This window comes from Ornithorhynchus anatinus, chromosome 7 (genome assembly GCF_004115215.2).
Source record: "Ornithorhynchus anatinus isolate Pmale09 chromosome 7, mOrnAna1.pri.v4, whole genome shotgun sequence".
In the NCBI taxonomy this organism is placed as follows: Eukaryota; Metazoa; Chordata; class Mammalia; order Monotremata; family Ornithorhynchidae; genus Ornithorhynchus; species Ornithorhynchus anatinus.
This window is the reverse complement of record NC_041734.1, coordinates 42,540,295-42,554,092: the sequence shown is the minus strand read 5'-3', so window position 1 is coordinate 42,554,092 and position 13,798 is coordinate 42,540,295. Positions and strand designations below refer to the sequence as shown.

General features: G+C 44.9%; 2 protein-coding genes across 10 annotated transcripts in view; one reads left to right on the top strand and one right to left on the bottom strand.

Annotated features, from left to right (window-relative positions):
• The window catches only part of LOC120638485 (rootletin-like), a 47,332-nt gene extending 34,135 nt beyond the window's left edge, over positions 1-13,197 (bottom strand). The window contains exon 1 of the mRNA XM_039912486.1: positions 13,068-13,197. Coding sequence (XP_039768420.1) covers positions 13,068-13,133 — 66 coding nt within the window. The 5' untranslated portion in view covers positions 13,134-13,197. The remainder of the gene's footprint in view (positions 1-13,067) is intronic.
• A 191-nt stretch (positions 13,198-13,388) lies between these two features.
• Positions 13,389-13,798, top strand: part of MAB21L4 (mab-21 like 4) — a 42,450-nt gene continuing 42,040 nt past the window's right edge. For 8 of the 9 annotated variants that reach the window (XM_007669211.3, XM_007669224.3, XM_007669190.3 and 5 more), the window contains exon 1: positions 13,473-13,561. The gene's annotated coding sequence lies outside the window, so the exon portion shown is untranslated. Of the gene's footprint in view, positions 13,562-13,798 lie in introns of all 9 variants that reach the window. The other variant, XM_029068454.2, reaches the window with a different exon arrangement.

The following is a 13,798-nucleotide window of genomic DNA, read 5'->3' as shown; positions in this document are numbered from 1 at the left end:
AGCAGTAACAACCTAATGCCAAACTACTCTGGTTTGCCAGCATGTGGGCTTCTTCGTTTCATCAATCTTTCCATTTCCTTTCCTGGATATTTTATTTATTTTCCCAGATGTGGTAATCCAAACAGAAATTCAGAAAACATTCAAATATCTCTCTAGAGGACAGACATAAAGTCCCTGCAAAGCACCAGGCATGCACGGAGTCCTGAATAGGAGACTTCATAGAAGAAAAATACGGCATTGTAGCGGTTGAGACCTGCAGGACTCTGAGGAGTTCTTGCCCTACCATGGAGCTCATTTCCTGAGCCTGGGGTCTCTTGGCTTCAGGAAGGAGCCTTTTATTCCACAGAAGCCCCCGTCAAACGTTGGGTTGGGTAGAAAGGAAATGATGGCATTTTCTTTTTGAAGATAATACCCCCGGTAACTGTGTTGTCAAATGCTTACGCGGTGCCAAGGACTATACTAAGAGCACTGGGCAATCGGGTAGGACCCAGCTCCTGTCCCAGATGGGACTCCCAGGTCTAAATAGGAAGGAGGACAGGTACTGAATCCCCATTTGACAGATGAGGAAGCTGAAGCACAGAGAAAGTTAAGCTCAAGGCCAGAGAAGAGGCAAGTGGTGGAAATGGGTGTAACAGAATTCACTTCCCTGCCTGATGAGCTCATCGTCATCCATTATCATCATCGTCATTATCATCACTGTCATCATCACCCATAACCCATCTTCATCAGCTAGACTCTAAGATCGTTATAGGCAGGGCACGTCTGCTACTTCTGTTGTACTGTAGCCAGTCAATTACATTTATTGAGCACTTACTGTATGCAGAGCACTGTACTAAGCACTGGGGAGAGTACAAAATAACAATACAACAGATATATTTCCTGCCCACAATGAGCTTACGATCTAGAGTGCTGAGTACAATGCTCTGCACATAATAAATGCTCAATAAATATCAGTGATTGATTTCCACATCTACCCTGAGCACAGCACTGTACTGCTTGGAAAAGTGCACTAGAATTGGGCTACATGGTTTTTACCCACAAGGATTTTACAATCTATCTGGGGGACAGACCCTTAAATAAATTTTAGCTAGGTACTATTATATGAATGTATAAAAATATACAAGGGAAGAGCGGAGAGATCTATGGGGGACTGTGAGTATTTCAGTGCTTATGTGACACAGAAGGGCTGAAGTGGCAGTTGGTGGATTTAAGGTGGGAGGGTAGAAATGAATTGGGGAAGCCCTCCTAGGGAAGATGTGTTGCAGAAGGGCTTTGAAGGTGGGGAGAAATGGCAGTTTTGAAGGGGTGAGTTCTGCTTTTTGGAGAGGGTGCGAGCAAGAGGTCAGCGATGAGAAGAAAACTAAGCCCATTGAATAGGTTAGCTTGAAAGAAGATAAGATTTATATATAAACTTAGCCACATTTGTGAATTAGTTTAGCAGCACAAGAATTCTTCTTCAGGTTACTGACGCTCACCCCTGTCCGCATATCGGTGATCCGATGAGAAAGGCTGGTTAAAAATTTAGTTTGAATTCCGTCGGGAACCAAAAGGTAGCATTATTTTGTTTTCTAACATGTATTAATTACCCATTTGATAAATTCAATTTAGATCTGTCAGTGGGGTGGAAATCACCTCTTTTCAAAGGTCTGGCAGATTAAATGTCCAAGTTAGCAATTTCACCAACCTAAGTAGGCCTAAGCTCTTTGCCAAGCAATCATTCAATCGATCAAAGATATTTATTGAGCACTTACTGTGTGCCGTGTACTAAGGGCTTTGGAGAGTACAATGCAATAGAATTGATGGACATGATTCCTGTCCTCAAGAAGCTTAAATTTAGCAGGGGAGATAGACATTAAAATAAATTACAAATAAGGGAAGCAACAGAGTATAAGGATATGTACATAAATGCTGTAGGGATGGGGGTGGGGTGGGTGTCAAAGGGCCTATGAAGTACAGCGCCAAGTCTATCGGTGAAGTGGAAGGAAGGGGGAATAAGATGGGGAAATGAGAACACTTCTTGGAGGAGATATGATTTTGGGATGGCTTTGAAGATGGTGAGAGTGGTAGTCTGTCAGGGAGAGTTCCAGGAACGAGGGAAGACGGGTGCCCCGAGTCCAACGGTGAGAGAGATAAGAAAATGGTACTCTAAGTAAGTGATGTTAGAGGAGCGAAATATGTGGGTAGGTTTATAGTGGGAGAGAATAGGAGCGGAAGAGTTGATTGAGTGCCATAAATCTGAGGTTAAAAGATGTTCTTGTCTGTAGCTGATATGGATGGACAACCTTCAGAGGTCATTGAGGAGTGGGGCGATGTGTAGAATGTTTTCCCTAGAAAAACAGTTAAGGCAAAAGAGTGAAGTAAGGACTGGAAAGGGGAGAGGCTGGAGGCAGGGAGGTTGGTGAGGAGGCTGAAAGAGTAACGGAGTAAGGATATGACAAGTGCTTGAATCAGTTTTGGCAGCATTTTGGATGGGGCGGAATGAACAAATTCTGGTGATGCTGTGGAAACAAAAGTGACAAGATTTAGGGGCTGACCAAATACGTGGATTGAAGGAGAGACATCAATCAAGGATAATCTCTGAGATGCGGGGAATGGTGGTGTATGGATGGGAAAGTTATGGGGAGGATAGGATTTGGGTGGGAAGATGAAGACTTCTAAGGAGTTCTGTTTGGGACATGTTAACTTTGAAATCAATCAATCAGTCATATTTATCAAGTGCTTAATGTGTGCAGAACATTGTACTAAGCACGTGGTAGAGTACAATGTAAGAGAGTCGGTAGACACATTCCCTGCCCACAGCAGGCTGTCGGTGGAACATCCAAGTAGAGATGATGGTTGAAGCTGTGGGAGGGAATGAGTTCTTCAAAGGAGAGAATGTAGATGGAAAATAGAAGGGGGCCTAGACCTGAGCCTTTAAGGATCCCCGGAGTTACAGGAGACAGCCGAGGAACCATCAAAAGACTGAGAATGAGCAGCCAGAGAACTTAGATGTTTCCAGGAGGATTGGTCCTCGCAACTGAGGGGTTGAGGAGGATTAGGATGGAGTAGAAGCCACTGGATTTGGCAAGGAAGAGGACAGTGGTGCCTTTGAAAAGGCCCATTTCCAAGGAATGGAGGGGAGAAAGCCAGAGGGCAAGGTGTTAAAAGAGTATTAATTGGAGAAGAGGAAATGAAGCCAGCAGGTGTACAAGAAGTTTGGAAAGGAATGATAATGGGGAGATGGGGGATAACTGCCCTCCTTCCTAGCCAAGTTGTCCCCACTCCTGCTGGATTTTCAATCTCTTTTTGCAAACCTAGAACTTATCTCCCTGTCTCCCAGGTCTCCCCATGCTCTCTTCTTTTGAAAATCTATTCTTGTAATTTATTTTTTTTTCTACCCCTCCAACAGGATGGACCTCACTGTGGCCGCCCTGCCTCCCACCCCTCCCAGTGGTCCCACACACTGAGGTTGTAGAGTTTGGAGGCCAGATGGAGATGGGGGGAGAGCAGGTAGTAGCAGGAGGGTAAGGAGGGGAGCTGGAAGGAAAAGGTCTCAAGGTCTCCTCTGCCCTGCCCCCACCTTCCTAACCCAGTCCTCACTGTTCCCCATGGTGACAAAGAAGGAGGAGGAGAAGGAGGAGGAGGAGGAAGAAGAGGAGGAAAAGTGTGGCTTACTGGAAAGAGCACGGGCTTGGGAGTCAGAGGTCGTGGGTTCTAATTCCAGCTCTGCCACTTGTCAGCTGTGTGACTTGGGGCAAGTCACTTAATTTCTCTATACCTCAGTTGCTTCATCTGTAAATTGGGGATTAAGACTGATTAAGATTAAGAATTGGGGGAATTTCCCCCGATTAGACTTTAAGCCCATCAAAGGGCAGGGACTGTCTCTATCTGTGGCCGACTTGTACATTCCAAGCGCTTAGTACAGTCCTCTGCACATAGTAAGCGCTCAATAAATACTATTGAATGAATGAAGGACTGTGAGCCCCATGTGGGACAACCTGAGTACCTTGTATCTACCCCAGTGACACGTAGTAAGCGCTTAACAAATACCGTACTTATTATTATGGCTATTATTAAAAAGGAGTGGAAGACAGGGCAGAACCTTGGATCTTCTCCCCTGAGTCCTCTTGGGAGAGTGGACTTTTGCAGGGGTGTCTTTGCACAGAATGGTGGGGGAGAGGGAGAAGGGGAGCTGGGCTTGGCAAATTAGCCATATGTCTGCTCCCACCATCCCTCTGTGGTCCTGCTTTGGGGTAACTAACTCTCAGAAGTCCCGCTCAGTGGGAGCGATGAGCCCCTGTAGTGTGGCCTTGGGTGATTGCCCTGATTTCTCTGTCTCCAGAAATGGCCCTGTCCACCCCACGAGGGAGAGGGACAGTGTCTAATTCCCACCACTGTATTCTCTCACAGGGCTACAGAGCTTCCCTGTAGAGAAGGAGCGTGGCGTAGTGGAGCGAGACGGGCCTCAGAGCCAGAAGGTCGTGGGTCCGAATCCCAGCTCCGTCACTTGTCTGCTGTGTGACCTTGGGTACATCACTTCATTTCCTCTGTGCCTCAGTTACCTCTGTAAAATGGGGATGGAGACTGTGAGCCCCATATAGGCAGGGACTGTGTCCAGCGTGATTTGCTTATACTGACCCCCGTGCTTAGTACAGTGCCTGGCACAAAGTAAGTGGTTAACAAATACCACAGTTATTATTATTACAAAATAGGCAATTGATAAATAATAAATAAATAATATTACCTCGACTTAAAAATTAGGACACATCCCCTTTGCCTGGAGCTGTATGGCGGAGCTGTGACCCCATGAGGGACAGGAATTGTGTTCAACCTGATTCTCTTATCTGCCCCAGTTCTTAGTTCAGTGTTTGGCACCGAATAAGCCTTTCGCAAATACCTCAGAGCCACTCTACTTGGGCATGATAGGGGCGTCTATTGCATAATAGCTGAACCGCTCTTGGCTACTCTTGCAATTAGTATAGTTTTTAGGCCTTGCTTTCTTCCCCTCTTGGGTTTAAATGCAGAGTTGTGATTTCCAGAGAGAAGCAGCACGGCCTAGCATGGCACAGTGAATAGAACAAAGGCCGGGGAGTCAGAGGTCATGGGTTCTAATCTGGGCTCTGCTACCTGTCTGCTGTGTGACCTTGGGCAAGTCACTTAACTTCTCTGTGCCTCAGTTCCCTCATCTGTGGACTGCGAGCCCACTGTGGGACAGGAACCGTGTCCAACTTCATTATCCTGTACCTACCCCAGTGCTTAGAACGATGGCCTGGCACTTGGTAAGCGCTTATCAAATGCCATTATTATTATTATTAGTGGATAAAGCACAGTCTGGGAGTCAGAAGGACCTGTAATTCTATTTATTTATCTTGATGCTACTGATGCCCGTTTACTTCTTTTGATGTCGGTCTCCCCACTTCTAGACCGTGAGCCCGTTGTGGGGTAGGGATTGTCTCTGTTGCTGAATTGTACTTTCTAAGCTCTTAGTACAGTGCTCTGCACACAGTGAGCGCTCAATAAATACGATGGAATGAGTGGGACTTACGCAAGCGGGACCTGAAGGCTCAAGCTTTGCTGAAGGAGAGATAGGGAACTGTGATTACATTCCTAGGCCTGAAGCAGAGACTCAAGGGCAGAAATCAGACAGCCGGCTAATCACCATGTTTGATTTCGGTTTCTGGGCCAGTTATTATCATTATTATTATGGTATTTGTTAAGCTTACTCTGTACCAAGCACTGTTCTAAGCACTGGTCGCTGTCCCTGTCCCATGTGAGGCTCACACTCTTCATCCCCGTCTTACGAGGAGGTAACTGACGGTGCAGGAGACGACGACCCTACGGGGGGGGGGAGGAGGTTCCACACCTAATCCATTGGGAGGGCCCGCTTTCAGTCAGGAGGCTCCCTCAAGGTCCCAGCTCTTAGAATGGCAACTGAGTCAGGTCTAGTTGATTTGGAACATGTTTTCTAGGTCCTGAGGAAAGCGAGCCCCCTTGGAAAACTGTTTGGCTGTTTCATTTCATGCACAGTAGGCAAGGAATGCTGAAGGCCAAAGGAAAGACATTTGGCCTAACTAACGCAGGGTGATTGGATGCACTCAGCGTATGTAGGAATGGCCTTGTTGTCCCCTTAAATTTGTCACGCCAACCTTAGTTCTTTATTCCACAAGCTCAGAGCAGCGCACAGATTTTAAAGCACGGACAGCAGTCTTCTCTTCTGAGTCTGCAGTCCCAAGCATAACCTTTCCTCTTGAACTCTATGTAATTTTCTTTAATTAACTGCTCTTTCCTTTCTCTGCCCATGTCAATTATTTTCAGGAGGCTATAGCAGGAGCAATTCTTTAATACAAGTTTCAGCAAATACATTATACTTACATTTCAGCAGATACACTGGATTCATTGTTGTTGAATATTATTGTTATTAGTGCTGTGGTTATAATTCTTATTCATAGCATCATTATCATCATCATCAGAATATTCTCTACATATTCTCGTGGCAGTTTGTCAGAGAGAACTTGAAAAAACAAATCTTATTCCTGGAGGCCAAACATACGTAGAGGTGCCTCATTCAGAAACGTGGCTGACCTTCAGTTACCGTGGACAGTTTGCAGTTTTCTAATTGCAGAGGAATCGCTGATCCTTTTCTCCCAGAAGGGTAAAAAACAGGACAGTGGATTGGGATTTTAGAGACTGACATCAGAATGTAATCATTTGTGGATCTGCCTGATTTACTTGACAACTAATTCTTCAGAAACCTGGAAGCCTAGGGGGGCTGATTGTTCATAGAAACCATCTTTATTGATCTTCTGCAATTCTTATAGCAATGAAAATGGCTTTTGTGTTTTGGTATATATTTATGTATTGGTATGGTATATTTATATTTTGGTATAAATGTGATCATTTTTTATAGTTTCTGCCTGCAGCAGGAACTTTTCCACAGCACGTTCATTGTCTTGTGGCATTATGGATCCAAGTGGGTATTTCTACAAAGGACAGCAGAGGAGGATCTTGGCTTCTAACCCATGATCTTTCTTTTTCCTCTCTTCCAACACAGACCCACCCAAATTCTAGAGATCTGTAACGCCACCCAGTTATTCCTGCATCTAGGCGAAGTATTTTATTTAGAACTACCTAGGGATTATTCAAAACAGCCCGAGAGCATCTTTAACATTAAAGGTCTTCCTGCCTGGTGGGTTAAGGGGTTGTTCTCGTATTAAGCCTACCAGAAATTTCCCTATACAACCTTGTCATAGGCTTGGCCTGCTTCCCCATCTTAGTTTTATAGCAGAGTTCTGAGAAAAAGTAACAGTTTTTGGTCCATACCTGGACCCTCATTAAAGTTACATTTCACCCCAGTTGTGAGCATTTTTCCTAGAGATTATGAATAGCGTAATTTAAGCAACTCATCATGGTGATGAATTATTGACATGTCCAGCTCTAGTAAAAGAAGCAGATAGAGAAACAGCATGGCCTAGTGGCAAGAGCACGGGCTTGGGGGTCAGAGGATCTGGGTTCTAATGCCGGCTCTGCTACTTGTCTGCTGTGGGACTTTGGGCAAGTCACTTCACTTCTCTATGCCTCAGTTACCTCGTCTGTAAAATGGGGATTAAGACTGTGAGCCCCATGTGGGACAACCTACTTTGTTTCTACCCCAGTGCTTAGAACAGTGCTTGGCACAGAGTAAGCGCTTAACAAATACCATAATTATTATGATACAAGATTATCCAATTATCTGTGTATCAAGATTGTATAGCTCTGACCTGTCCCTCCTTCTCCCCCAGTTCTATGGCTGTTCAAGTCAAGATTAAGAAGAAGAATGAGGAAATTTTATTATATTTATAATGGGGAAATGGGGGCGAGGTCTCAGACAATTAATGAATCAATAATCTTCCCTGAGCATCTACCGTGTACAGAGCACTGTATGGGTACTTGGGAGAGAACAATGGGAGCGAAAATCAAGGTCCCTGGCCTTCAAGAAGCTAGTGGAGGAGATTGCAAACTAGTGATTTTACAAGGATGTTTCCATTGACCAGATTTGTCTGGTAGCAGGTGATGGAATGACAGTTTTTCCATATCATGGAGGGGTCAGCCTAGGGTTAGTCTGTTGAAATCCTACAGACAGGGTATTACAAAGATGGACACTAAATCCAGTCCCAATGGGTAAGGTAAATTAAGGCAAATTCCCTCTCCAGCACATAGTCTCACTTTCCAAAGTGCTTCACTCTACTCCTCTTCCCCTACCCCCATCTCTGATGAACAAACGGGTTACTTCTGCTTCTAGTGGATAGAGTTACAGGGCTGGGACTCAGAAGGGCCTGAGTTCTAATCTCAGCTTTGCTATTTGTCTGCTGAGTGACTTTGGGCAAGTCACTTAACTTCTCGGTACCTCACTTACCTCATCTGTAAGACGGGAATTAAGGCTTGGACCCCATGTGGGAGATGGACTGTGTCCAACCTGATTAGCTTGTATCTAACCCGGCACTTAGGATAGTGATTGTCCAGAGTATTGTACTCTCCCAAGTGCTTAGTACAGTGCTCTGCACACAGTAAATGCTCAATAAATGCCATTGCTTAATCATATCTGAAAAACTCTTCAAATTTTTTTTCGAATAAGATGGTGATATTTTGAAATATTGAGGCACGCCACTAGGTGACACTGATGCTTCACTGATACAGAAACTCAACTACAATCTCAATTTCTTGGAAACATATGATAATGAATTCTACTCTTGGATGGGAAACAGAGACGCATTAAGGACTCAACTGCACAGTGGTTAGTCGGAGTGTGCCTGGTGGTGGGTTTCAGGACCCCTACTAAGGCCTTCTGGGGGTCTTCTGGACCAGGGCCAGTCAGCCAGGAGTGAGGTAGCCTTGAGACAGCCCCTTGACTCTCGACTTAAACCCCGGGAGTAGCCTCAAGAGCCACAGGGATTGGAATATGGGAAGCCAATGGGAAGCAAATCACCTCCCTCTGATCTTTTTCTGTGTTTCAAGAAAAGACAGAATGATGAAGGTGATAAGAATAAGATAATAATTAATAGTGGTATTTGTAAGCACTCTCATGTGCCAAGCATTATGCCAAACCATGGGGTAGATACAATGCAAACAGATCACACAGTTTTTACCTCACATCTCTTCAATCTAAGGGGGAGAGAGAACAGAAATAAATATGCATGGTAAGTGCTTGACAAATGCTAAACAGAAACCACCAGTAATAAGTGTGGTTTTTGTTAAACACTCACCATGCATATTTAATCCCCATTTTACAGATGAGGAAACTGAGGCATAGAGAAATTAAGTGACTGACCTAAGGCCACAGAGCAGACAATTGGTGGAGTTGGATTTAGAACCCAGGTCTCCTGACTCCCTGTACCACGCTCTGTCCACCAGGTTCCACTGTTGGCAATTAAGCAGCCATTTAGAGGGTCCTTTTTGGACAATCCTTACGATAGTTCATGAGTTCACTGCATAAAATGCACTCAGGGGATAATGCCTTCCACACTTCCAGCTGTTCCACATTCAGGGCCAGAATGAAATTTGACTTTAATGATCCTGGGCTCAGATAATGTTCTGGGGCCAGCCCAGTCTCCTCCCTTTCTCAGGAGCATATATCTAGGGTGATATTATTCAGCACTTGCCATGCGCCAAGCACCATACCGAGCGCTGAGATAGATAATCAGTTGAGACGTAGTCCCTGCACTCATGGGGCTTACAGCCTAAGTAGGAGGAAGGATAACTATTGAATCTCATTTTGCATATTAGGAAACTAAGACACCGAGACGTTGAATGACGTGCCCAAGGTTGGACTATGCCCAAGAGTCGGAGTCAACATTAGAACCCAGGGCCTTCGATTCCCAAGCCGTTGCTCTTTCCAATAGCCCACGCTATTTCTAACGTGAAGAGGAAAGGAGACCAGAGGAGAAACACAGATACGTGGATGATGGCAACAATTTGAGCTGGCAGGATAATAAATCGTGGAGGAATCTTGCTAAGAACAGGAAAAGAGGATTGGGGAAGAGTGATGAAACCACCGAGGGTTCTGCTCATTGCAGATCTCGATCTTTGCGGGGATTCTATAGAGCAGTAGGAGCTCTGGTGTGGTCTGAGTGGGAAATACACTTCATTTGGCTGAGGATTTTCCACACTGGGCGAATGGTGCGTAGGGTAACCCTGATTTTTCGAAATGAAATAGTCATTTCAAGAGATGCATCGTCCCTAGTCTGCTGAAATGGTCATTGCAGCACCGGACGTGGAAGGCCCCCACAATCAGGATAATCCATCGCTTTCATCAGTATTATCCGCTTAACAATCGCGTCCTCTTCATTATGAGCAGGAAGAGCCACCCTATATTCTTACTCAGTTGTTTGTGCTTGATGGTGTGGCTCAGGTTTTTAGCCTACCCTTACTGGTGTGAGGAAAGCAACATGTCCAGTTCAGTTTGGCAATTCTGCCTCTAATGAGGATGAGAGTTCCATCCCTCCTTTCAGTTCCCAATAATTGCTGTGCCTGAACCCTATCCTGGGAGGATATTTTAGAGTTGAGGCTTGATGGAATAATAACAATTATAATGGTATTTGTTAAGTGCTTACTATGTGCCAGGCACTGTACTGAGCACTGGGGTGAATACAAGCGAGTTGGGTTGGACACAATCCCCGTCCCGAAGTGGGGTTCACAGTCTCAATCCCCATTTTCAGACGAGGTAACTGAGGCCCAGAGAAGTGAAGTGACGTACCCAAGGCCACACGGCAGGCAAGCGGCAGAGCTGGGATTAGAAACCATGACTTTCTGCCTCCCAGGCCCGTGCTCAATCCACTAAGCCCTAGCGGCGTGGCCTTGTGGAAAGATCCCTAGCCTGGGAATGAGAGGCTCTAGGTTCTAATCCCGGATCTTTCATTTGCCGGTTGTGTGACCTTGGCCAAGTCACTTAACTTCTCGGTGCCTCGGTTTTCCCATCTGTAAAATGCCTTTTCCCCCTCCAACATAGACTGTGAGCCTCATCTGGGATAGGGACTGATCATCTTGCATCTACTCCAGTACTCAGTACAGTGCTTGCCACATAGTAAGTGCTTAACAAATACCAGAATTATTATTATTATCTTTCCTTCAGCAGAACAGTTTCCTTGATCTAGCATGAGGTCAAAAGAATGTCTCCCGGTCACCCTGGGGCCAATTCCGCATCCTTTTGAGAATCATAACCAATACCTTCCTCGGCTCCCCAGGCAAGCACTCCAGCCTCCAAGCCGAAGGACAGCATGAATTTCAATAAGGAAGAGATTATCTGTGCATCTTGATGGCGCCTGTTTCTGGAGTGCTTTGGCGCTCAGACTGAGATAACAATCGCACAGGGTGCAAATCACAGGCCAACTGCCTGTTATTACTTTATAAGCCAGGTTGATTACAGTCACTGCCTTCAGATAGCGTTCTTATTTCTAAAGCAAATATTTTCGAATCTGTCATGTACTCTGGTCTCTGGGTTCTAATTAGGCTCTCCTCTAAGGATGAACTCAAGACAGGCCTAAAATCAAACTTTCCACGTTAATTCTTTTGGCAATAGGAGAAGAGGAAAAAGGAATTATGAAAACAGCAGCATTCTTATTTTAGGAGATGTCTGGTGCTCATTTTCTTGAATCTGTGTAAAAAAAAAAAAGGACCGTGGGGCTGATGTTAATATAGAGGTATGTTAATTTAGAGGTACTTAAATCCCATACCTCTCTGGGGCTTTTATTGCTAATTATATAGGGTGGGAAAATGGAGTTTGAAGCTCTATGACTACCGCAGTCCCTTAATTTAGGTCAGTATTTGAAGTTAATGGTAGAATGCAGGGAAGAACAGTAATTGATACACCTGTGATTTACACAAAGCTAGTAAGATGATCACCTGCCTTCCTCCTGCTCCCCCCATGCTCTTCCCCAGAAACACACACCTCTTGGGCTGAAAAAAAGTTCCTCCACTGGGCTAATGTTCTATTCCTTAACCTTCATATCCATCTGGTGGTGTGGAATATTTTGTTGGATAAGCGTTTTTTTTTAAATGATATTCAGCACTTACTATGTGCTAGGAACTGTACAAAGTGCTGGAGTCGATGCAGTAAAATAATAATAATTATGGTATTTGTTAGGAGCTTACTATGTTCCAGGCTTTGTACTAGACGCTGGGGTGGATACAAGATAATCAGGTTGGACACAGTCTTAATCCCCATTTTACAGGTGAGGCTCAGAGAAGTTAAGTGATTTATCTAAGGTCACACAGCAGACAAGTGGCAGAGCTGGGATCAGAACCCCGGCCCTCTGACTCCCTGGGCTCTTTCCATTAGGCGACACTGCTTCTCTGATAGTCGGATGAAGTGGATGATAACAGGAAATTCAAAATACCTTCAAGTGCTTCAAGCGAAGCAATGTGGGCAAATGGGTAGAGCATGAGCCTAGGGATTAGAAGGACCTGCATTCTAAATCTCCTTCAAATACATGTCTGCTGTATGGCCTTGGTTAAGTCAATTAAATTTTCTTTGCCTCAGTTACCTCATCTGGAAAATGGGGATTAAGACGTTGAGTCCTGTGTGGGACAGGGATTGCGTCCAACCTGATTAGCTTGTTTCTACCCCAGCACTTCGTACAGTGCCTGGCACGTAGAAAGTGTTTAACAAATAGTATAAGAAAAAGTGCACCATTTTCAAGAAGCGTGTATGATATATAGAGAGAAGAGTGATAGAGAGAGTCACCTATAAGCCCTAGAATTTATTATTAAACAATTTCAGGTTTTGGACACAGATACAAGTCAGGCTGTTGCCCCCAAATTTTCTTACATCCCATCTACCCTCGTTGTCCAATTTTTTATTTTTGGCCTGAAGCCCATGAAAAACGCTCTGTAAGACAATGAAACACTAAATGAAATTTTGGGGAAAGAGATTTTGTGAGATTTTCAAATAACATTCTCAAAGTTGATGCGTTTGTGTAGCTTCAGGGAAGCAACCTTGGGGTCCTGCAAGAGAGGAAGAAATCAGAGAGAAGAAGAGAGAAAAGATCACTTTCACCTCTCTGTCCCATTCCTTCCACACACTAACTTCAGGAAGGGCAGATTGGTTTCTAACTGACCTGAATCACAGCTTCCAGCTTCAGCCCCGGATTCCCGTCACCTTGATCGCTCGAAGGAGAACTCATCGCCCAGGGAAATAGGCAGGGTGGAAACAAACAGGAAGCCCTAATGAACTCTTTCTTTTTCTGTTTCAAAAAGTCGCTGCAAAGCTATTTGAATGATCCCAGAGGGCTTTAACAAGCAGAAAAGGCCCCCGAGTCCAGTTCCAGGCCCAATCTAAGTATTTGCATTGCCCAAGACTCGATTTTCTCTTCTGCTGCAGTTTGGGGAATCTGTTCTGCCTCACTGGAGTATCCTGCAGGCCCGGCGGTTGTTGCCACGGAAACCAAGACGCGGAGGGCTGGGCATTACCCTGGAAACCTAATGCTGGAGCATCGTTACCTTGGGGACTAAAGAATGCTGAGACGGTATGGGTTGTTTCCTGGAGACTTTGGGACGCTTTGGTTCAAATCTCTAGCCAGGGAAAAGTCCAGAAGAGGAAGCGACACCTCAGGTATGCACTCATTCGGCAACTCTTACTTCAGACATAAACCTCGTCACAAATATAGACACTCAGGTCAGGGTTCTGGGCAAGGATGTGCAGATTTCTACTACAAAGTGATAGTTTTGGTGTTCCTGAAAAACCTGGTGTTTTTTGTGTTTTATTAACCATCAATTTAATGGGAATTAAAGGGTTGGGGTTATATGGTTCGAAAGTTCAAAGGCAAGCAATGGGGTCTGGCTGGTAGAG